Raw genomic sequence first — 26,377 nt, forward strand, 5'->3', positions numbered from 1 at the left:
CATCTGGTTGTAGAGTTTCTGCTGAGAAATCAGGTGTAAACCTTATGGGAGTTCCCATGTATGTTATTTGTCATTTTTCCCTTGCTGTTTTCAATAATTTTTCTTTGTCTTTAATTTCTGCCAATTTGATTACTATGTGTCTCAGCATGTTTCTCCTTGGGTTTATCCTGTATGGGACTCTCTTTGCTTCCTGGACTTGGGTGGCTATTTCCTTTCCCATGTTAGGGAAGTTTTCGACTATAATCTCTTCAAGTATTTTCTCTGGTCCTTTCTTCTCCTTCTGGGACCCCTTTAATGTGAATGCTGTTGTGTTTAATGTTGTCCCAGAGGTGTCTGAGGCTGTCTTCATTTCTTTTCATTCTTTTGTCTTTATTGTGTTCCGCAGCAGTGAATTCCACCATTCTGTCTTCCAGGTCACTTATCCGTTCTTCTGCCTCAGTTATTCTGCTATTGATTCCTTCTCATGTATTTTTCATTTCAGTTATTGTGTTGTTCATCTCTGTTTGTTTGTTCTTTAATTCTTCTAGATCTTTGTTAAACATTTCTTGCATCTTCTCGATATTTGCCTCCATTCTCTTTCCTGGATCATCTTCAGTATCATTATTCTGAATTCTTTTTCTGGAAGGTTGCCTATCTCCACTGCATTTAGTTGTTTTTCTAGGGTTTTACCTTGTTCCTTCACCTGGTATGTAGCCCTCTGCCTTTTCATATTGTCTGTCTTTCTGTGAATGTAGGTTTTGTTCCACAGGCTGCAGGATTCTAGATCTTCTTGCTTCTGCTGGCTGCCCTCTGGTGGATGAGGTTATCTAAGAGGCTTGTGCAAGTTTCCCGATGGGAGGGACTGCTGGTGGGTAGAGCTGGCTGTTTCTTTGGTGGGCAGAGCTCAGTAAAACTTTAATCTACTTGTCTGCTGATGGATGGGGCTGGGTTCCCTCCCTGTTGGTTGTTTGGTCCGAGGTGACCCAACACTGGAGCCTAACCGGGCTCTTTGTTGGGGCTAATGGCAGACTCTGGGAGGGCTCACGCCAAAGAGTACTTCCCAGAACTTCTCCTGTCAGTGTCCTTGCCCTCATGGTGACACACAGCCAGCCCCCATGCCTGCAGGAGACCCTCCAACACTAGCAAGTAGGTCTGGTTCAGTCTCCTATGGCGTCACTGTTCCTTCCCCTGGGTCCTGATGAGCACACTACTTTGTATGTGCCCTCCAAGAATGGAGTCTGTGTTTCCCCCAGTCCTGTTGAAGTCCTGCAATCAATTCCTCCTAGCCTTCAAAGTCTGATACTCTAGGAATTCCTCCTCCCATTGCTGGATCCCTAGATTGAAAAGCCTGATGTGGGGCTCAGAACTTTCACTCCAGTGGATGGACTTCTGTGGTATAAGTGTTCTCCAGTTTGTGAGTCACCCACCCAGCAGTTATGGGATTTGATTTTACTGTGATTGTGCCCCTCCTATTGTCTCATTGTGGCTTCTCCTCTGTTTGGATGTGGGGTATCTTTTTTGGTGAGTTCCAGTGTCTTCCTGTTGATTATTGTTCAGCAGTTAGTTGTGATTCTGGCGTTCTTATACGAGGGAGTGAGAGCACATCCTTCTCTGCTATCTTGAACCAATCTCCCCCCTATTGTAGTATTGAAATTGGAGTTTCACTTTGATAGCTAGTCAGTTGATAACAACCAAATTAAAGTGCACAGAAGAGTCAGGGATTACTTTGAACTGAAACATAAAGAGACTTAATTCTTAATAGAATAGCAACATTAAATGGTGATACAGAGAACACTGTTCAGTAGGAGTGAATCTTTGAAAAGAAAATCATCACAGATTTGCCTCAAGGAACAATAAAAATACATTATAATAACAGGGGAAATGGACTAGAGTTACACAATAATTTGAATCTCTTTCACTTTGTATTTTAAGATAGTTGTACAAATTTCTCATGAATTGCCTCAATCTAGTGTTCATTTGTTTATGACATTATTGTTTATCGTAAACGAATGTTATGGAGCCACTAGATGATATTAAAAATGAAGTTGAATCTATTCTTACTCAATTTCTGGTGTCTTTTAAAATGTTCTTTGTGTAATTCAAAACCATTCTGACTAAACTGAAATAGTTCTCATTTTAAAAGCTGCACTCAGGAAGACTGATACTGATAGTTTGTGGACAAGGAGATAAGGACAGGAAAGTGACTAGAAAGACAGGTTTAGGATTATTACTAGTAAAATGAATTCAGTTAGGAGCTGCCATATAATGAGAAACTTTAAGAAGTGAGGGAAGAAACAAAGCAAAAATTCCTCTGCAAATCTGAGAATAAGACAACAATTTGGCTATGTTAAGAAGAGATAAACAATGAAAACACAAATGTCCGTTGGTGGTGGTGTTATTTTGTTGTGCATTTGATAGGAAATTGTAATTCTTAAGATTTTATTGACTTAAGCTACTTGAGATAATCTCAAGAAGCCAACTAATGGCTAATATATTTGTAACGTTTTTAGTGGGTTTTTTTCTGTAGATTAATTCTAAGCAATCATGACATTTGAGAATATAAAAAAAACCTGCAAAATAGCTATGTAGCCACCTTAATTATATTATCTAATTTTTTAAATTTCATTTTCAACCTAATTAATTTAGGTTATTCATGAATAGTAGAAAGCAAATGATGTTACTCTGCAATAAATACAATCCATTATTTGGAAATAACTTCTATAAAAAAATATTCTCAGGATGAGAAGAACTATTAAAGAGTTCACAACCAGTGTCCTTATAAGAGCTCGGCTGGAAATCAGAAGGGAACTAGTTTTTTTAAGAACATAATTCTTGATGGATACTTTAAAGATGATATCTTTTTCTCAAAACAATCTTAAGGGGGAAATGAAGCACCAAGATATTATAAGGTCACTAAATAAGGAGGTGTTAGATGTACATATTTCTGATTTCAAAGTGACTATTTTATGATACCACCTAATGGATAAAATTCTCATTTATAATTTTTAACTTGATGAACATTGTTGCTCATTGTTTTGCTACAGAGCTACTTCTAACCACATAACAGCTGTTTTTAAATGTGAATTACTTTAAACAAAGTTTCTGACAGAGCACATAGAGTATGGGCAGACCTAAAGCAATATCTCACACCCTTAAGGGTCTTTAGATAAAAAAGAAATGGAAAATTTTTAAATAATTTTCCCTTCAAATAGCTCAAACTCAAGAATCTTATGGGCTTGTGTGTGTGTGAAGGGCAGATGGAGGATTCAAACCCCCAAACAAACATTTCTGTTTAGAACATTTAAAAGAATTTGGGACTTTATTTATCTTAGCAGAAAGTATGATTCAAAAGAAATATACTGAAACAGCTGTGCCTTGTCTAAGTTAGTGAAAATACCATCAATAAATACATAAAGCATTCTAACTCTTGATTCTTCCAGTGTTTGGGCTAATTAACAAGGAACAGCTGAAAAAAAAAATTATTGGTATCAAGGAAGTGAAGGAGCTAGGAGATTTGTAATATACTTGAGCATGTAATTTAGGGATTAAGAAAAGAGACACAGTTGACAAGTCCTATTCAGTGATGCTAATGGGAGAAGCCAAAATCTTTGGACTCTGAGAATCATTTCTCACCCCAGGCCTGTTATGGTTCAATGTACAGAACTGTTTTCTTTTGCTCTGCACAAACCCTAACAGTGAAAATCACTTTTCAATTTGACTCTCTTGCTTCCAGCCTAATTTAAAAGATCTGTGTCTCAGGAAACAGATAAGAGAATAAGAAAGTGGCAGAGAAAAAAGTACTAGGTAAACCATATGCATAGAGATTAAAAGGTTTTTCTCTCTAGCACTGCATCTTATAAAAATGGCTGGAATGAGCCGTCTACTGGAGCAGTGAGTAGCCTTGCTGAGAATCAGAAGAGTGACCTAATAGAGCCAATCTTCAAGAACTGGAAAGAAATGCTTTTGTTCCCACGAGAAACTCTGGTCTTAAGTGCAGGAGGCGAGGCCTCTGAACGCAGCCCCCTATGACCAAGTGGAACTAGACTGAGCACAGAGGAAAAGAAAAAAGTTTGGAGAATCCTGAAGTTGTAAACCTGAGGCCCACATGTAAACCTGGGTGGAAGCAGTAACCTGGGCCACAGACGCCAGCCGAAGCCCCCAACGCTACACTCTGGTGCAGAGAAGGCTAGTGCTCAGCGTCCTGCATGACTCAGATACAACGCCCAGCCCTCAGGCGACTGCATCTGACCTGGAAGCCCCTGACAGGAGGCGGCCCCTAAGGTGTCTCTGGGACCCAAGGAGAGGAGACATTGACAGGACGCCTGGACCTCAGGTGACTTCGTGACAGGACGGCAGACTGAGTCGTGTGGCTGACAGGGTCTTGGTGTTCCAGCTGGGTGTCAGGCCTGAAGCTCTGAGGTGGGAGAGCCGAGTTCAGGACATTGGACCACAAGAGACCCTTTAGTCCCAAGTAGAATAAATTGGCGAGAGCTCTCCCAAGAGATCTCTGTCTCAATGCTAAGACCCAGCTCCACCCAGTGGCCAGCAAGCTCCAGCACTGGACACCCCATGCCAAACGACTAGCAAGACAGGAACACAACCCCACCCATTAGCAGAAAGGCTGCCTAAAATCATACTAAGTTCACAGGCACACCAAAACACACCACTGGATGTGGTCCTGCCCACCAGAAAAACAAACTCCAGCCTCATCCAACAGAACACAGGCACCAGTTCTCTCCACCAGGAAGCCTACACAACCCACTGAATCAAACATACCCACAGTGGGCAGACACCAAAAACAACAGGAACTACAAACCTGCAGCCTGCGAAAAGGAGACCCCAAATACAGTAAGTTAAGAAAAATGGGAAGACAGAGGACTATGCAGTACATGAAGGAACAAGATAAAAACCCACGAGACCAAAAAAATGAATAGGAAATAGGCAGTCTACTTGAAAAAGAATTCAGAGTAATGAGAGTAAAGATGATCCAAAATCTTGGAAATAGAATGGAGAAAATACAAGAAATGTTTAATAAGGATATAGAAGAGCTAAAGAGCAAACAAATAATGATGAACAACACAATAAATGAAATTAAAAATTCTCTAGAAGGTATCAATAGTAGAAAAACTGAGGCAGAAGAATGGATAAGTGATCTGGAAGATAAAATAGTGGAAATTAAGAAAAGATTGAAAAGAATTGAGGATAGTATCAGAGACCTCTGGGACAGCATTAAGCGTACCAAGATTGTAATTATAGGGGTCCCAGAAGAAGAGAAAAAGAAAGGGACTGAGAAAATATTTGAAGAGATTATAGTTGAAAACTTCCCTAATATGGGAAAGGAAATAGTCAATCAAGGCAGGAAGTGCAGAAAGTCCCATATAGGATAAATCCAAGGAGAAACATGCGGAGACACATAGTAATCAACTATCAAAAATTAAATACAAAGAAACAATATTAAAAGCAGCAAGGGAAAAGCAACAAATAACATACAAGGGAATCCCCATAAGGTTAACAGCTGATCTTTCAGCAGAAACTCTGCAAGCCAGAAGGGAGTGACAGGACATACTGAAAGTGATGAAAGGGAAAAACCTACAACCAAGATTACTCTACCCAGCAAGGAACTCATTCAGATTTGATGCAGAAATTAAAACCTTTACAGACAAGTAAAAGTTAAGAGAATTCAGCACCATCAAACCAGCTTTAAAACAAATGCTAAAGGAACTTTTCCAGGCAGGAAACACAAGAGAAGGAAAAGACCTACAAAAACAAATCCAAAACAATTAAAAAAATGGTAATAAGAACATACATATCAATCACTACCTTAAATGTAAATGGATTAAATGCTCCAACTAGAGACATAGACTCCATGAATGGATACAAAAAAAAAAATACCTGACTATATGCTGTCTACAAGAGACCCATTTCTGACCTAGGGACACATTCAGACTGAAAGTGAGGGGATGGAAAAAGATATTCCATGCAAATGGAAATCAAAAGAAAGCTGGAGTAGCAATTCTCACATCAGACAAAATAGACTTTAAAATAAAGACTATTACGAGAGACAAAGAAGGACAGTACATAATGATCAAGGGATCAATCCAGGAAGAAGATATAACAATTGTAGATATTTATGCACCCAATATAGAAGCACCTCAATACATAAGGCAAATGCTAACAGCCATAAAAGGGGAAATGAACAGTAACACAATAATAGTAGGGGACTTTAACATCCCACTTTCACTAATGGAGGTATCAACCAAAATGAAAATAGATAAGGAAACACAAGCTTTAAATGACACATTAAACAAGGTGGACTTAACTGATATTTATAGGACATTCCATCCAAAAACAACAGAATACACTTTCTTGTCAAGTGCTCATGGAACATTCCCCAGGAGAGAGCATATATACATACATATATATATATATATATATATATATATATATATTTTTTTTTTTTTTTTTTTTTTTTGCTGTACACGGGCCTCTCACTGTTGTGGCCTCTCCCATTGTGGAGCACAGGCTCCAGATGCGCAGGATAAGCGGCCATGGCTCACGGGCCCAGCCGTTCTGCAGCATGTGGGATCTTCCCGGACTGGGGCACGAACCCGTGTCCCCTGCATTGGCAGGTGGACTCTCAACCATGGCGCCACCAGGGAAGCCCGAGAGCATATATAGGATCACAAATCAGGCCTTGGTAAATTTAAGAAAATTGAAATCGTATCAAGTATCTTTTCTGACCACAATGCTATGAGGCTAGATATCAATTATAGGAAAAAAACTGTAAAAAATACAAACACGTGGTGGCTAAACAATACACTACTAAATTACCAAGAGATCACTGATGAAATCAAAGAGGATATCAAACCTACCTAGAAACAAATGACAATAAAAACACGATGTCCCCAAACCTATGGGACTCAGCAAAAGCAGTTCTAAGAGGGAAGCTTATAGCAATGCAATCCTACCTCAAGAATCAAAAAAAATAAACAACCTAACCTTACACCTAAAGCAGTTATAAAAATAACAAAAAACCCACAAAGTTAGCAGAAGGAAAGAAATCATAAAGATCAGATCAAAAATAAATGAAGAAGAAATGAAGGAAACAGTAGCAAAGATCAATAAAACTAAAAGCTGGTTCTTTGAGAAGATAAGCAAAACTGATAAACCATTAGCCAGGCTCATGAAGAAAAAAAGGGAGAAGACTCAAATCAATAGAATTAGAAATGAAAAAGAAGAACTAACAACTGACAATGCAGAAATACAAAGAATCATAAGGGATTACTACAAGTAACTCTATGCCAATAAAATGACAACCTGGAAGAAATGGACACATTCTTAGAAAAGCACAACCTTCTGAGACTAAACCAGGAAGAAACAGAAAATATAAACAGACGAATCAGAAGCACTGAAATTGAGACTGTGATTAAAAACGTTCCAACAAACAAAGACCAGGACAAGATGGCTTCGCATGTGAATTCTATCAAACATTTAGAGAAGAGATAACACCTATCCCTCTCAAACTCTTCCAAAATATAGCAGAGGGAGGAACACTCCTAAACTCATTCTACGAGGCCACCATCACCCTGATACCAAAACCAGAAAAAGAGATCACAAAAAAAGAAAACTACAGACCAATATCACTGATGAACATAGATGCAAAAATCCTCATCAAAATACTAGTAAACAGAATCGAACAGCACATTAAAAGGATCATACACCATGATCAAGTGGGGTTTATCCCAAGAACGCAAATATTCTTCAATATATGCAAATCAATCAATGTGATAAACCATATTAACAAACTGAAGGAGAAAAACGATATGATTATCTCAATAGATGCAGGAAAAAAATTTTGACAAAATTCAACACCCATTTACGATAAAAACTCTCCAGAAAGTAGGCATAGAGGGAACTTACCTCAACATAATAAAGGCCATGTATGACAAACCCAGAGCCAACATCGTTCTCAATGGTGAAAAACTGAAACCGTTTCCTTTAAAATCAGGAACAAAGACAAGCATGCCCACTCTCACCACTATTATTCAACATAGTTTTGGAAGTTTTAGCCACAGCAATCAGAGAAGAAGAAGAAATAAAAGGAATCCAAATCGGGAAAGAAGAAGTAAAATTGTCACTGTTTGCAGATGATATGATATTATACATACAGAATCCTAAACATGCTACCAGAAAACTACTAAAGCTAATCAATTAATTTGGTAAAGTAGCAGGATACAAAATTAATGCAAAGAAATCTCTTGCATTCCTATACACTAATGATGAAAAATATGCAAGAGAAATTAAGGAAACACTCCCATTTACCATTGCAACAAAAAGAATAGTGTATCTAGGAATAAACCTACCTAAGGAGACCAAAGACCTATATGCATAAAACTATAAGACACTGATGAAAGAAATTAAAGATTATACAAACAGATGTAGAGATATACCATGTTCTTGGATTGGAAGAATCAACACTGTGAAAATGACTCTACAACCCAAAGCAATCTACAGATTCAATGAAATTCCTACCAAACTACCGATGGCATTTTTCACACAATTAGAACAAAATATTTGACAATTTGTATGGAAACACAAAAGACCTGAGGAGCCAAAGCAATCCTGAGAAAGAAAAACGGAGTTGGAGGAATCAAACTCCCTGAATTCAGACTATACTACAAAGCTACAGTAATCAAGACAGATGGTACTGGCACAAAAACAGAAATGTAGATCAACAAAACAGGAAAGCCCAGAGATAAATCCATGTACATATGGTCACCTTATCTTTGATAAAGGAGGCAAGACTATACAATGCAGAAAAGACAGTCTCTTCAATAAGTGGTGCTGGGAAAACTGGACACCTGCATGTAAAAGAATGAAATTAGAACACTCCCTAACACCATACACAAAAATAAACTCAGAAATAGATTAAAGACCTAAATGTAGGGGCAGACACTATACAACTCTTAGAGGAAAACATACGAAGAACACTCTTTCACATAAATCACAGCAAGATCCTTTTTGACCTACCTCCTAGAGAAATGGAAATAAAAACAAAAATAAACAAATGGGACCTAATGAAACTTAAAAGCTTTTGCACAACAAAGGAAACCATAAACAAGAAGAAAAGACAACCCTCAGAATGGGAGAAAATATTTGCAAATGAAGCAACTGACAAAGGATTAATCTCAAAAATTTACAAGCAGCTCATGCAGCTCAACAGCAAAAACACAAACAACCCAATCCAAAAATGGGCAGAAGACCTAAATAGACATTTCTCCAAAGAAGATATACAGATTGCCAACAAACACATGAAAGAATGCTCAACATCATTAATCATTAGAGAAATGCAAATCAAAACTACAATGAGATATCACCTCACACTTGTCAGAATGGCCATCATCAAAAAATCTAGAAACAATAAATGCTGGAGAGGGTGTGGAGAAAAGGGAACCCTCTTGCACTGTTGGTAGGAATGTCAATTGTCACAGACGCTGTGGAGAACAGTATGGAGGTTACTTAAAAGCTAGAAATATAGCTATCATACGACCTAGCAATCCCACTACTGGGCATATACCCTGAGAAAACCATAATTCAAAAAGAGTCATGTACCACAATGTTCATTGCAGCACTGTTTACAATAGCCAGGACATGGAAGCGACCTAGGTGTCCATCGACAGATGAATGGATAAAGAAGATATGGCACATATATACAATGGAATATTACTCAGCCATAAAAAGAAACAAAATAGAGTTATTTGTAGTGAGGTGGATGGACCTAGATAACGTCATACAGAGTGAAGTAAGTCAGAAAGAGAAAAACAAATACCGTATGCTAACCCATACATATAGAATCTAAAAAAAGAAACAAAAAAGAAAAGAAATTTTTCTCATGAACCTAGGGGCAAGACAGGAATAAAGACGTAAATACAGAAAATGGACTTGAGGACACGGGAAAGGGGAAGGGTAACCTGGGACGAACTGTGCAAGTAGCACTGACATATATACAATACCAAATGTAAAATAGATAGCTAGTGGGAATTAGCAGATACATAGCACAGGGAGATCAGCTTGGTGCTTTGTGATCACCTAGAGGGGTGGGATAGGGAGGGTGGGAGGGATTTGCAAGAGGGAGGGGATATGGGGATATATGTATACATATAGCTGATTTTCTTTGTTATACAGCAGAAACTAACACACCATCATAAAGCAATTATACTCCAATAAAGATGTTTAAAAAAAAATGGCTGGAAAGATTTTTTCCCATGGAAGGTAAATTTGGAATGGTCTGACTTCGAGCACTGCCTGTGCAGTGCACATTAATTCACTTTGGAGAAGTCTGATGGTATCTAAACAAGATAGCAAAGAGGCCCATGTAACTACACGTTGGGAGAGATAGGCCATACATATTAAGAATTTTGGGCAGAGAAAATAGTGACTCCAAATAAAAGTTGAAAATCAAAATTCACAAGTGTGGTGGTCTGAATTACAACTATTGCTTTGCAATCTAACTGCTTCTCAGGTAGGCAATTCTATCAATAGATAGCCTACCTAAGGCTGAAGGATATCAGAGGTTATTTATTTAGTGATGGTTAATGACTTATCATTTTCAAACAGGGAATGCTTTTTAATACAATAATGCACTTTGTTAATTACACAATTTCCTCATATTATTTTATGCTTATGTAATGCTTCTAAATTGAATATAACTTTTTTTTGAAATTTAAAGTTGGCTACAATTTGAGTCATCTGGGAGGTGGAGAAAGGGTGAATTCTTGGTAGAACTGATTTCTGATTTAGGGGAAAAAAATCTTAATCTGCATGTTTGGAAAGAAAGGCAAAATTCATCCCTATCATCCCATCCATCACCGAGTTGGGAGCTCAGAACAACAAATAGCTAAATTGCTCTGCTTAAGTAACAGGTACTTTGAGACTCACCCTTTACATACTGGAGTGGGCGACTAGGGAGTAGGGAAATGAGGGCTGAAGATCCTGATAGGGAAAAGACTAGATAGAGATGGGGAAGGGTCTGGGCTAAGGAGAGGGAACTGGAGAGAGAGATGTAATCGTTCCAGTGATGGGAATTACCAGGAAAATTTTAGGACAGTGAAGGTTTATTTAATCTTAAATTATTCTGGATTGTGCAATAATCCTCTTTGGTTATCCCTTGTTCTAAGGTTTTTGTGAGAATGAAGGCAAGTAATCCAAATAAAGAGCAGACTAAGGAGTTGAGAAAGGGTAGCAGCCTCTGGATCTCACAACAGAGATGACTCTAAAAGCAGGAATTCAAAGTCAGAAGTGAAGAAAAGCATCCCCAGGAAAGCTCTGAAAATATAAACAGGGCCTAGACTTACCTTTGTAACTGAGATGGGGCTCAACTTTTTATTTAGATATTGAAGGATGATGATCAGTGAGAATTATATGGATATAAATGTTATGAATTATGCAAATATAAGATGTTTTAATTACCTTAACATCATAACTCCTGATACAAAATAATGTTAAGTCCAAAACTGGAAATACTAAAATCATGTACTTAAACCTATAATACATGCAGTTTTAAAAAATATGAGATCAACTGTGATAACCTGACAGATATGCTAATCCTTCAAATGTGATACTCTAAATTTAACAAATTAAAAATACATTATAAATCTCTGTCTTATTGACACAAATCAGTATAAGTTTTTAAATTATTCAATGATATGATCCAGTAATATTATATTACATGGTATACTCCAAACCAAGTAGAATTCTGTGTAATACAGTAAGGTTGGTTAATTTGGGTCCCACATTAATGGAAAAATGTTATCTGACAAAGATTTGATTCTGAATAAATAAGATGCTTTTCAAGCTTCTCTAAAATTACTATGGCAACACAGGCTATGTCAACCACTGAATAAAGAATATGTTTTTAACATAACGACAAAAACTCTGCCAAATTATTCTAAATAAAACCATTTTCTTAATGTGTAGGTTATTATTATGGGCTGAATCATGTCCCCTAAAATTTATACGTTGAAGTCCTAACTCCCTAGTACCTCAGAATGTGACTGTATTTGGAGAAAGTCTTTTAATGAGGTAATTAAGGTAAAATGAGATTATATGGGTGGACCCTAACCCAACATGACTTGTGTCCTTATAAGAGATTAGGAAACAAACACACACAGAGGGAAGACTATGTGAAGACACAGGAAAAGGACAGCCATCTATTAGCCAATGACTAAAACCACAGAAGACAACCCTGTTGACACCTTGATCTCAGACTTCTAGACTTTAGAACTATGAGGAAATAAATTTCTGTTATTTAAGCCACTCAGTCTGTTACACTGTTATGGCAGCCCTAGCAAACTAATATAGTCATAGTAAAGTTGTGTAGGTCATAATAAAGCAGAGTGACCTCATGTAAAATGTTTAATATTTTATATCTGTCAAAATAGAATCTGTTTTCCTCTCAAGTTTTTACACTAGCATGAATAGATTAATTCAATGAAGGAACTCTTTAATCAGGGAAAGATCATTTTATATTTATAAAATTCAATCATCAGAGCATAATTTTGCTGAAATTATATATATATTTATATGTTTACTATAATGTTTACAGGAGTTCTTTTTTTTTTTTTTAAGAAAAGGTTGGGAGATGAGAGTGGTCAACAATATAATTGAAAAATTATATAGATATTTCTATTTGGATTTCAGAATAGTGATCCAATCACAAGTCAGAAGATTCATTCTTTTAAATTTTTAATAGTCAATATTATAATCTTTTAGGATATAGATTATTTGATCAGTAATACTAATTATCCTAAGGAAAAAAAAAACTTGACTGACCAATCATTAATTTACATTAATTTGACGTAGCCATTTTTCTGAAGGACCTGTAAGTGTAGGTATATAGGTATAGGTAGTATGTGTAAGCAAATGTCTTAGGCTGCAATACGGTATCAATTCAAGTGTGTTTACAGCACCTTTGCCTTTCGGAATCTAGCAGAACAGAATCCACAGGCCCTTCAAAGTATAGGACGACTAAACTTACTAAGTTATAGGTCATAGGTTCATATCACAGTAGTATGCATATATATGAATCAAAAAAGGTCCATCTTACACATTTCATTCATACTGATAGAGCATTAAGGAAATAGAAAATTAACTTGAAAATAGGCTGAAAGGCTAAAAGGGGCAAACATTCTGAAACACTCAATGTCCAACAATTGACTACTGTAATAAAATTAAACATTAATATGGAAAGTAAAATGCAGAATCTCAACTATTCTTTTAGACAATTTTTTTTTTAAGTAGAAAAATATTTGCAAAGACCTTTCAAATGTAATTTTGATAGAGTGTCCAGGTTCAGCTTCAATCACCCATTCACAATTCAGAGAGTCTTTATAGTATCCTGGCCATCCTGGTGAGAGAATCAATCCACTGGGAGCTGAAAAATGGCCACCACATGGAGCTGAAAAATAAAATAAGAGAACAAGAAAAAACACAAATTTTAGAACAAGTTGCAGAAAATATTTTTAGTACTAACTGTATTTTTTAAAATTAATTTTGCATGTACATATTAAATGTTATTTAATATTGTTTTTGAAAGTAAAATTTCATCCAGTCATTCTATTATTGAATGATTATTTTCCCTAAAAAAAGTAATTTACTTTTTGAAATATGGCTTAGTTACACACTCAGCATGTCAGATAAACTCAAGTCTCCCAATTATATCCCTTAAATACGTTCTTGTGTCTCCATCATTTTCAAAACTTGAAAAAAATATAAGCTGTTAGTTTTACTGTCTTTTATTTTCTGATTTATGTATCAAATACTGTTAATTCATGCTATACAGTGTCTAAAACTTCGATCTTCCTTTTACCAGAGTCCCTATTACAATTTTAGGCCTTCATTCATTCAGTCTCTTCCCTGATTTCCCATCTGCTAATTTATCTCTTGCTTCAATCCAGCTGTCAGAATAATGTCCTTCAATTTACAGTTTCATCATACCATTTGCTTTCCTAGACAAGTACCTTGATCTCTTCTCCCTTTAACATCAGATTCAACTCAGCTTATCATTTCAAGAATTTAATCTTCTGCTTTCCCCTAAACTCATACACAATTGAAACCACAATCACAGCATTTTAATCCCAGTAGGTACTGATAAGGTAATTTAGTGTAAGCACCTCATTTTGAAGAGAAATAAACCAAGTTGAAAGAACAACTTGTTAAAGTTCACAAGACCTGAAAGCCTCAAAAGTACTTTCAAGTCAGTTTTTACAAAATAGGACCTCAAAACCAGTCCTCTCCCATTATTTCCAATATTGGTAAATGAAACCACCATCCATGGATTTGCATAGCCCAGAATGTTAGAAGTAGTCATCTTTCATATTTCCATTATCCTTACTATTTATTCCCATATCCAATCCATCCTCAAGCCCAGTCTTATTTCTCTATCTCTATAGCTACCAGATTAAATTACCATAATTTCATCTCTGGTATAAACCCTCCTAACTGACCCTCTTAATTGGTCTCTCCTCATCCATGCTAACTATCCTCCACACTATGGCCAGAGTAATTGTTTAAACCTCAAACACTTTTAAATGGCATTTTTCTGTGTTGACCAACAAGGCCTTGAATGACCCTAGCTATTGCCTTACACTCTAGCCTACACTCCAAACTTCTCCCCTTCACTCTGCAGCCCAGCTACATTAGCCTGTTCTATACCTTCAGGAGGTATACAAAGTGGGGGGTGGGGGGTGGGGAATGAAGCAAAGAGTATTTGAATTATTGAAAATTATTTGGAAAGAAAAATAGTCAAATGTATACTATATCGGCTTTTCAACACATTAGATAGAGACCCTTCCCAATGACTTACTATGCTATATTTTTATTTTCTTTAATTCTTTCCATTTAAACTCTATATCATGTGTTTATATTTTTGTCATTGTTGTTTAATTGTTTATTTCAGTTTTACCTTACAGAATTTCTAAAACCTATTGTTCTAGACACTATTTTTACACTTTTTCATTCTTTAAGTAATTTGATATAGCCCAAATAAAATAAGAAATATTTAATAAATTGGCCTAGGAATCAAGCATTACTACAAAATGTCCATTTGAGAAAAATATTTTCTGTGAAATTGCCAAAACTTGTTATTTGTATGAGAAAGAGCTTTCATATAAAACTAAATTTTGTTCCTTAGTAGAATTTGATTTTGTTTCTTAAAAAGCTTTCAAAGGAGACCATTTTGATGAGGATTATTTACTCTTCCTTGCTATGATGACTCATAATTAGGTTTCCTGTAGGGTTATTATGTATTTCAAAAATAAAATTATGTGCATAACAGTCATTTAAACTACCATATTTTAAAAGACAGAGTAAAGTATTTTGGTGAGTGAAGGTCCTGGAAATATAGAAAAATCCCAATATGTTATCAACTCAAATTGTTCTAGGAAAGTATCTGTGCACTTCAGTCTAATCATGATTGAAAGAGGTAATCAGTCATAAAATTAGCAATTGAGTAATGGGCAATTGAGTAATCTTTAATGAAAGATTAAAAAGTAGAGTACCCAGAAGCATTTCAGCTGGTCCCTCAGTCCAACATGTTAGAGAGGCAGAGTTAGGAAGGAGCTTTAAAGGAAAGGAGTAGCATAAAGATATGGTGACTGTTTGTTTCCTGAAAGGACTTTCCCAAATAGTGACCCTGCTACAAAGTGAGTCTTCTCCTAATTAACATACTACATTCTGAAGTGGCTTCTTTCTCTCACACATAGGGTTGGAACTTTACAAAATTATTATCTCAAAAGTATGGAGACAGCCTCCCCAAGAGAGTGTGAAACCTAAGCGAAGAAACAGATGCTAAGTGCAGATCAGTCGAGAAAAGCCTCATGATCACAGTGACTAGCAGCCACATGGCAGGAGGATGTTCATAGAAAAGCCATGGTGGAGCAACAGCAGCAGAACATGGAGGGGACAAAGTGCAGGACAAAATAAGGGGACACCAAGTGTAAAGAAAACGTTCAAGAGAAAAAGGAAAAAGAGAAAGCTTTGGAAAGCTAAAATAACTAATGGTAATAAAAATAACAAAGATTTGAATTTGTAAAGAGAACCTTAACTATAACATGAATAACAATACAAACAGAAAGGCAATAAAGTTAATTGCCCAAACCTTACAATTTTGCCACATCCATGTACTGCTTATATACTTAATGATTTTCTTTAAATAGACTTACTTTTATTTTAACTTAAATGATTTCTTTAAACTTGCCCTAAGCAAAAATATCTGTAAAATCATTGCTTTTATGTATTAGTTGTATTTTTCTATAATGCCTAAAAATATGTACCTATTGAAATTTAAGAAATGCTTATATATATAACACCTAAAAGCTTGTGTACCTCCAAGTATAAACATTCTGTAGTCTAAGAAAGACTTCTGTAAAAGACAGTATCTTTGACTGAACAAAGGAAACTTGGAACATATGGAAAACAGAAAGGAGATCAAGATACAGGGATTTATTTTCAAGTCCTATTCACTCATTCATCATTTACTCATTCATATTTCAGTCATTCAGCAAACAATTGTGTGTCAAGTGTGCGCCCACGTGGTATTTGTACTACTTCTAACATTTATCAAATGTTTCCTAGGTGCCAGGCACTATGTAAGAAGTCCTTTGTATTATTTTATGTAATACTCAAAATAATCCAACCACATATGTAGGTAAGAACATTGATGTGTAGAAAATTTAAATAATTTGCACATCAGCTAGCAAGGATTTGAAAAGAGGTAATTTGACTCTAGAAACTTCTTTACAAATGCAATTAAGGTATTCTTTTACCACACTGCCCATGTGCAAAACACAGAAACATAATCATAAAAGGTAATAATGTCATAAATTATATAAGAAAGATATGTCCATGGGACAAGGGGTCTGGAAGAGGACAGGAATTAAGGCTTCACAGAAGAGATTCTATTTAATTTGAGTCTTCAAGAATGAGTCAGAATTCACCAGGAGAAAAAGAGAGAGAGGATATTGTAAACGGAAGAAACAGCATATGCTTAAGAGCAGAATGCTGAATTAGCATGTTTTTGAGTAATGCCAGTTACCTTTTTTTAGGGAACCAAGAAGTGATGAGAGATGAAGGAAGAAGAGTAGAAAAGGACCTAATGGGACTTCCCTGGTGGTCTAGTTGTTAAGAAACCATGCTTCCGCTGCGGGGGGCATGGGTTCAATCCCTGGTCAGGGAATTAGGATCCCACATGCCATGCAGTGTGGGCCAAAAAAAAAAGGACCTGATATGCTATATTAAGGAAAGTGAACCATAGAAAAATGAAAAATTGTAGACAAGGGGTGGGATAGGGAGGGTGGAAGGGAGACGCAAGAGGGAGGGGATATGGGGATATATGTATACGTATAGCTGATTCACTTTGTGATACAGCAGAAACTAACACACCATTGTAAAGCAATTATACTCCAATAAAGATGTTAAAAAAAAATTGTAGACAAAGGCTACATAAACATATATAGACAAATAATACAATTTTCATTTAAATGAAAGTTACAGGTACAATGAACTAGAAGCAGAGTACCTGGAGTTGATGCAATCAATTAGGAGACTGTCACAATTATCTAGGAAGGTATAATCAGATTCTGATATATGGTAGTAACAGGAAAGGGCTAAATACAGAGATATTTAGGAGACAGACTCAAAAGCATTTGTTGATTACATGCAATGAGAGAGCAAGATGAAGGAGTCTAAATTGGTCACGGGGCCCCTGGCATGTACAACATTATGGAAGACAATTCCATTCACCAAAATAGGAAACACAAAACAGGAAGGAATTTTATATGGAAAGATAATAAGATTCAATATTGAGGCTAAAAGGTCTGTGAAATATCACAAGAAACAACAGAAAATAGAATCTGGAGCTTTTAGTTATACCACGTGTCATTTTCAACATAGGCTGATGTTAAGACTTCAATATAAGTGAAAGATTAAGGTGAATACTTAGAGAAGAAAATAAAAGAGGTTTAAGATGTAACCTTTGAAAAAATATTTTAACTTAATACAATTTAAGTAGGTACTGACCATTATGCATTATAACACAACAATGGGGCAAGGCTGGGATGGACTATTTCTGTTTGGGTCTTCCTCTCTCCTAACTGTGTGTGAATTCAGATGATTGTAGCTGGTAAAATAAATAAATACCTAAAGTTTAGTAGCTTAACACAGTAGTTTATTTTTCACTTGACCAAAATGGCCTTCATCTTGACTAAATTTTAAACAGGCTTCTTTAAGACTCTCAACCCGTCACCCAACTTCCTCCATTACTTTACCACTAGCTCATCTCAGCCCTTACAAACCTTCCCTCAGTGCATTTGAATTCAATCACTCCTCCTTATTGCAATAGTCTTGAAAAAAGTCTTCCTTGCCTGTTTAACTCTGGTGAAATTTTTCTTTGATACACTCATGTAACAGTACAATGAAGCGTGCCTATCAGCAAAACAGTCATGCTCCTTCTAGTCTCTTAAGACCCAGGATGACAAAGCCTCAGCCATTTTCAGCAGGCGATTTTCTAGGTTTCCATGGAAGTCATTTCCATTTTAGCTGGCAGGAAAGGAAACAGAGAATAGAGGACTACTCTGTGTATGCGTTTTATGGACCACAGCTTGGACGTTATTTACATTACTTCCACTTACTCACTTGGCCATACCTAACTTCAAAGGAGGCTGTGAAATGAAGTCCCTCAGCTGGAGAGCTATTTCCTACCTACAACTCTGTATAATGAATGGGGTAAGAGCTTAAAGGTAAACAGCTGGGCATTTCTGCTATGCCAACTAAGACAGTCATAATGCTTTCCAGTTTAGAGTATGCTTTTATATACATTACTTAACTTAATTACTTTAATAAGCTTGTAGCATAAAAATGCTTGTTTCTTTTTTATGCCAGTTTTGCAGGTAAGGAAAAAAATTATCAAACATATGACTTGATGAGAAACACAGATCTGCGTAGTAGCGGAGGTGAGATTCAAATTCAAATCTTCAAATTCCAAGTTAGAAACGACTTCCATGATAGATGTATTGGATTAATTTTCCAAGAGAGATATTTATTTAAGCATATCTATTCTCCTTAAAATAGGTTTAATGAAGACAAATGGATAGTTAGGGGGATAGAATATTCAACCCAAAGTTTTTAATGTAAATTTGAGATTCTAACCACACAATTTTAAGTGCTTCCCTGACATTAATTTATTATTCATATATTTATTAATTCAAAAAATTATTTAGCTTTTGATGTATATAAGATACTATGCCAGGTGATGAAATTTTTAAAAAACCTATATGACATTATATCTGTCCTCAGGAGACCCACAGTTTCTACAAGGAAGACAGGCACAGCTAACATGAAGAATAAATATATGCTTGAGCCAGATAGGCTGGAAATGTAGGGAAGAGACAGGTGACATCCCAAGGGCATTAAGAAAGAGTTCTTGAAGGAGATTTTGTCAGAGGTGAGTTTGATTTAAAAAAAAAAAAAAATGAATAGAAGATAGGGGTAGAGGGACAGAAAGAGCAGAGAAAGAATAAAGTGAGAAATACTGAAACCAAGCAGTATGCTGTGGCGCCCTCCCCGGTACAAAAGCTTCTCCATATACCCAAATCCTTGTTTGTAGGAAAATAGCTTCAGCCTCCTAGACTTTCCCTGAGTTCCAAAGGGCAGATTCAAAGAGTTATTAGTCTGGGAAGTGAGGAGATGGAGACACAAGGGAAAAGCACCCTCCTTCCTATGGGGAGATAAAGGAAAAGATGAACAACTTTTGACTCCAACAGTTTAGGTAGGTAGGTAGGTAGGTAGGTAGATAGATAGATATAGATCTCAATTTCCCTCACTTTTCTTTTGCTGCTTATATAAACTGGGAGTGGGATATCTGAGGTTATGATTGAGAGAAATGAGTCAGTTAGAACCCACTTAATAAGCCACAAAGGAGGTATCTGGACCTCAATTTTTTATGGACAGGGATACTGCAACATTTTTCTCCTTAGCTGGTATGGTATAAGTTGTCATTCCCAAAGTAACAGGAAATTTTGCCTGTATACCTTGTTAGTCATGCATTTTGCTTTCACTGTTTTTCTTCTCAGGGAGGCTACAATGATAACAATATTAGAAATTATTATAAATCTTCACAAGGAAGGAAAAACTTTCTTTCAGTTAGTCTTAACTCAGCATCTTAATTAAATCAACCACTTTGAGCCAATAGCATTCACCCAAGTCTTCCAATGTATTTTATTAAATATAACCCTCTTTATCTATAAAGCAGTTCAATGAATGTATTACATCCTAATTATATTCAAGAACACGACCATGTAATCCAGAAGGCCAACATTCTATTTCCATTTTTATTGAGGGGATTGCTTTAGATCAAAGAGGGCATTGCTAGCTATAGTGAAGAGGGCATGGGAGACAAGGAGCCAGGTAAAAAGGAGGAGAGAAGCAGATAGTATATACGTATCAGGGCCTTCTGAGTCCCATAAGAGAAATAACTATGAAGAAACTAAGTGGTGGGCATGGGTAAACTGAATAACAAACCGTTTCTACAGAACTGAATAGGACAAAGGGCAGAAGCAATAAGACCAGTTACAAGACTGTTGCAGTAATCTAGGCCAGAGATGATGGTTGCTGGGACAAGGATGTCAGCAGTTAAGGAAGTGAGAAGTAGATGGGTTTTGAATATAGGTATTCAAGGTAGAGCTAACAGATTTTTCTGATGGATTGTGTATGGTTGTGATAGAAAGAAAGGAGTCAGGAATTACTCCCAAGAGTTTTCGCCTGAATTACTGGAAGAATGGAGTGCTATTAATGATGACAGAGAAAGTCTGTGACAGTATCAGGTTTGGAGTGACCGGGGGGATCTGATCAGTTTTGGACAGGCTAAGTTTGAGATGCCTATTAAACATCTAAGTGGAGATATTGAGGAGGAAGTTGAATAGATGAGTCTGGACTTCAGGACAGAGAAGTAGAAGAATGTAAATTTGAGAGCCATCAACACATAGGTGTTATTTAAAGCTGGAAACTGGATGAAAAGTATGAATAGAGTGAGTGGAAATAAGAGAAAATATTCAAGACCTAGCTCTGGAACACATACAAACAGAGATCATAGAAATGAAGAGAAACCAGGAAGAGAGACTAAAATGATCCTGAGTAGTATATTTATTAAAATGAAATTTAATAAAATATACAACTTTTAGATTCATCCAACATTTTTCATGAACAGTTAAATAATTTTATAACTTTATTAAGGAACATTTGATTTTAAAATGTAGATGGCATGTATTTCAGATTTTATAAAGAAATAATGAATACATTTTAACCCAACTCTCATTTTTTTTTTTCCCACTCTCATTTTTGGTCTGCAAATAAATCCTTCTCATCCTTCAGTCTACATGAGTATAATTAGGTAGCATTTTTTTTATAATGACATTCACCAATGAATAATAAATCCTCATATCCAGGAACGGTTTCCTTATATGACTGCAACAGAGACAGAAAATAATGTATGTCCAATTGTCCTGCTTTTTAAAACAGAAAACTCTAGATAACAGTGCTCACTGCTTGTGAGATAGCCTGTTTTATTCAGCTCATGTAATTTATTTCTGTTACCATCTAGCTCTTATAAGCATCTGAGGTTATGACATTGGGCATTCGGATCTATTAGTGGACTCAGATCCATCAAAACCTCCATTTTATGGGCAGTTGGCTTCACCAAACTAGAGGACATAAGTATCCAGATGAATTTGAGCTGAGTGCACGTGCTGGAACAATATGTTCTGGATATGCAGTAAACTCACAGCTATATTTAAAAACAAGATAGCTAGGAAAAGGTACAAACAAAAGATAGGACCAGAAGCACTTGTAAAAAGTTCATGACAGAGCAGACTTAAAGCCAATTTACCATCTAACCATAGACTCGTTCCCCACTACAAAGGGTCTCGTGCATCTGATAAAGTGAATCAAAGCTGAGAAAAATAAGTTAATGATGGTTGTACTCAAGAAAGAAGGTCTCAGACAAAATAGACTTTAAACAATAAATGGTAAAAAGAGACAATGAAGACAGAAGGCCAAATAATGATGCTCAGATCACTTGAGGTATGGACAATAAGGCAGGTATATCTCAATCCTTTGGAGCTAGCCCTTGGACAGGAAGAAAATAGGTGGGCAGAGACCAGTAGGTTTCCTAAAGCCACTAAGGAAACCTCTCTGAGTGGGTCAAATATTATACCTTAAATGTTGCCTTCTATGTAGCAGTATTAGTCACAAGGAATATTCCAGTGACTAGAAATCCTATGGGATTTTACTGTGTGAGAAAAAGATTCCAGGATTTGTGGGTAAGGGCTGACTCCAGTTTGCATTGCTTGGTGCAGTAAAGAAAATCTAGTAGCCCACTAGTCCTTTGAGAAAAATGAGTAAAAGCACCATCTTACCTGTGTTTCAGGAGACACACACACACACACACACACACACACACACACACACACACACACACACACACACAGGTGAAGTGAGAAATAAATCCAAATGTACTTAAGGTTGTCCCTTCCCTCCCTATTCCAAATTTCCTAGAACCAAGGCTGATAGAAGCAACTTTGAAGGATACATGTGGGTGAGCCTGGCAATGCCCTCAGAGGTCCCTGAAAGGAATTCTGATCACATAAAAAGAAGGAAAATGAGTGAAGAAAGAAGGGATTCCAAGGGGAAAGATTCTTATAAGAAAATTGCACTTCCCGAGGGCTGAATTTACGGAGGACACTCACAAGGTGCCCAATAAGGCGCTTGGGCTGTGTGAAGAATGAATGTGAGGGGACTACAGCAGAAGAGAAGGAGAGTGTTTATGCAGTTGCTATGAGTGGGAAGCTTTGGTGGAGAAAGAGGAAGAAGATTTTTAGGAAGATTTCTAGGTAGAAAATCATGAAAATCCCTGTGTCAGCCCATTAAAGGAGACCTATGATAACCATTCACACTATTCTTCATGGTTTTAGGATGTCTTTGAAGTCACCAAGCAGAGACTGGCCCTAGATAGAGCCAGTTATATTCAGGCTACTGTCTAGGTGTGGGTGAGTCATTTATTGTTACTAAATTGAGTTACTAAATTGAACTCAAAGTGAATGGTTTCAATGCTAATTATAAAAATTAATGTATTTTGTTTTCAATTAGCAAAACTGAAAGATCACAAGACTTTATAAAGCAACAAATCTTTCTTCCTCATGAGGAAATTCGATCACCCCATTCTAAAGAAAAAGGTTCAAATTTTCACAAAGATAGCCTAAATCTATCCTTAGCTAATGTATCAGTGTTGAACTTCAGGTCAATGAATAAAATGTATAACCCAATTCTGTTAACAATTGTATTTAAGCTATCCAAAATAAATCTAAGTTCAGCTATGGGATCACAGAACTGAAACATATGTGATTTCATTTCTCCCTTTTGGTTTGAAGAATTCTTATTCAAGGCCTATGGCTGGCAAAAAGTTTCTTTTCACTTTTCTCAAAGATTTTCCACAGTTTTAGGGTTGAAGACTGGTTGATGTGGGTGGACCACTAATTTGCCAATATGCCTAAACTTCTACACTACTGTGACAGAGAGGAGTTGTGGGGAGAAGGCAATCTTTAAGTAAGTTGAAGCCCTGGGTTTTCTTATCAAAACATTTTATAGTGACTTCCTTTGCTCTATAAATTCTGATTAAAACAAATTCTTTCTGTTTTCTAATTTTAACACACAGCAATCCATGCATATTAGCAATTTTTAACAATACATTTGATTTTGGAGTTTTTTGTGTGAAGAAAATAAAAGTAGAAAGTTATTTGTATTAATGAGAATACATAAACATGTACATATTTCACTATATAAAGTGTTTAATACGATGAAAATAAAAAAGTTTTAGCTAAAATATTAAGCATATATTGGAAGCTGTGAGAAAGCCCCAAAAGAAAAACTATAATAAATAATAAGCAAAACTTTTCTGTCAAAATATGGAAGGTCTAAGGAACAAAGATTATAGGCAGAGAGAGCTTCCAGACATAATTCTTTGTGTAAGTTGGAGTGGCTGTGTGGCAGCTTGGGGAATGGGGGAGGAAGTGGTGTGATTAAAAAAAAAAAGAAGGAAAAAAAAGAAAACAGGAAGAGAAAAACAAGCTTTCCTCAGCTAGTCTCAGGCTCTTCTCATTAGTACCTAAGTAGAATTCAGGCAAAACTAAAGGAAATCTTTACAAACCTCAATCAGAGTCTTAGAAATGAAACCCACCAGAGTTAGTTATACAGGAGCTGAAATCAGTCTGCTTTATTGGGTGGAACCTGGATCAAAACACAGCCTGGGATGTGGCAGGTAATCTGGCAAGTGCCACTGTACGATCGCTTCCAGCCCACTACCATTCTGCCTTCCTTGGCTCCAGCCTTATCCTTGGTGATGTTCCTACCTCGTGTTGGATCCAGAAATTGGCAGGTGAGCCAGCCAACTGCATGTAATTCCACTCACATATGAAGAAAAAAATATTCTTCTCCTTTATACAGTTCTCTTTAGGATGTCTGAAAGGCCTACTGGCCTGTGCCAACTTAGTTCTGAATATTTTGTTTCACTTATTTTTAAAAGTTAAACACCATTCATTTTTCATGGTGAAAAATCTCACTGAAATTGCCCTCTCAAATAAAGCAGCAATTCATCAAATGATTCGTTGATGTCAACCTCATTATTCTCACCACCCCATGCAGCTAGGCACCAAGCAGCTCCTAAACCAACACCCAAGTTAGGCAAGTGAGAATCCAATGAGATTCAATTATCTGGAGGTAGTCTCTGCCTGTCCACTGAAACTGTAAACAACTCCCAGTGCAGGGGAGGGAGAGGCTCAGGTCATGTCACTTCCAAACTAAGGTGGCTTCCTGTTGCCATAGGATAATTTCTAATCTGCTTAGCACTCTTTACAAAGCATTTCATTCTTCAGAGGTCTCTGTATTCATCAAACCCTGTCCCTCTATCCTTCACTCCAGTCACATTGAACCAGTACTATGTCTTCTGCCTGAAACAAACTTTTATCTCCTACTTTTCCTTCAAATACTAATGTAGGCTTTCCTGACTGATTCCCCAAGTCTAGGTCGGGAACTATGGTTAAAAGAACAAATGAGCTCCAGGGCAAATTGTGATGGAAAAAATTTAACACTACTTTCATTTTTCTCTTTTTATTTTAGTCCTGTATTGTGCAACTCCATTATGTTTTTTAAACATAATAGCATAGTCATAGCCATTGTCAGGGTAACCCCTACTAAGCCCATAATATTTGAGGTTTGGAAAAGAACAGTGAAGTCATCTAGTTCAGCCCCCTGATGTTACAAATGAGAAGGTGATTAGAAGAGGAGGGAGATGCTAATTGAAGGGACTAAGAGGAAAACTTAATTGCATGGTCTGGATTACTTCATCATGAGATATTATGAAAATGTTCAATTCAATGAAACTCAACATTTATAAGTAATAGCTGTATTATTCAATTGTCTGTTATATATTAAATATTCCCAATTTACCAGCTAGAAATTGAGAAAACAAAGGTTTTGGAAAGTATATATTAAATATTCTCAATTTACCAGCTAGAAATTGAGAAAACAAAGGTTCTAATGTCAGTTTGGGCACAGCTAACAAGAATAATTGGGAAAGCAAGAAAAAGAAGAAACCACTTAAAATTGTCACCTAATCACTACATGGTGATCTACTAAAGGGTGTTTAATGGCCCTAGTTCATCTGTCTTAGTAAAAGTCCTTTTATATATTTTTAAATAAAATGGATGTGTAACCTTAGAGTAGGAAAAAAATAGAATTCAGAATGTTACTTCCTACTGTGACAATTCTAAATAAACCCCCCCAATGCTCTTATAGATTCTATATTGAAACGCTATATACTTGATATGTTTTAGCTTTAAGATGATCATCCTTCCTTCTTACCAATATAATTTGTGACTTTATGCGACTATATATATTCAAAGATATATAGGTACTTCCAAACATTGCGTATGTATATATAGATACATAAAACACACATATATTTTGTCCTGAACTTTCTTGACTGCATTTCATTGGGCAAATCAAAATTGAAAAAAAAAAAGTTTAGTGAACTATGCCTACAAAAATTATACATTTTAAATAATGGGTGCTTTAGCATAAATTTATTTATTATGATTAATAATAGTTAATGCTTTTTAAAAAATAAATTCAATTTATACCATGAATAGTTAAAAGACCAAGAAAAATATGACTGGAAACTATAAAATACACTCAGCTGTAACTATGAAATATATTAAAGGTACTCTACACATGCAACCAATATCTACTGTTTATTAATGTGCATCTTTTAATAAGAGCTCCTTTTAAAGGGAGC

The 26,377-nt window shown here is 36.2% G+C and overlaps 1 protein-coding gene across 1 annotated transcript in view; it reads right to left on the reverse strand.

The window, feature by feature from the left end:
* Positions 1-26,377, reverse strand: part of CSMD3 (CUB and Sushi multiple domains 3) — a 1,064,314-nt gene that overhangs the window by 398,257 nt on the left and 639,680 nt on the right. Inside the window, exon 17 of the mRNA XM_004265377.3 lies at positions 13,297-13,435. Coding sequence (XP_004265425.1) covers positions 13,297-13,435 — 139 coding nt within the window. The remainder of the gene's footprint in view (positions 1-13,296; positions 13,436-26,377) is intronic.

The sequence above is a fragment of the Orcinus orca genome, chromosome 17, assembly GCF_937001465.1.
Source record: "Orcinus orca chromosome 17, mOrcOrc1.1, whole genome shotgun sequence".
NCBI classification, from domain to species: Eukaryota; Metazoa; Chordata; class Mammalia; order Artiodactyla; family Delphinidae; genus Orcinus; species Orcinus orca.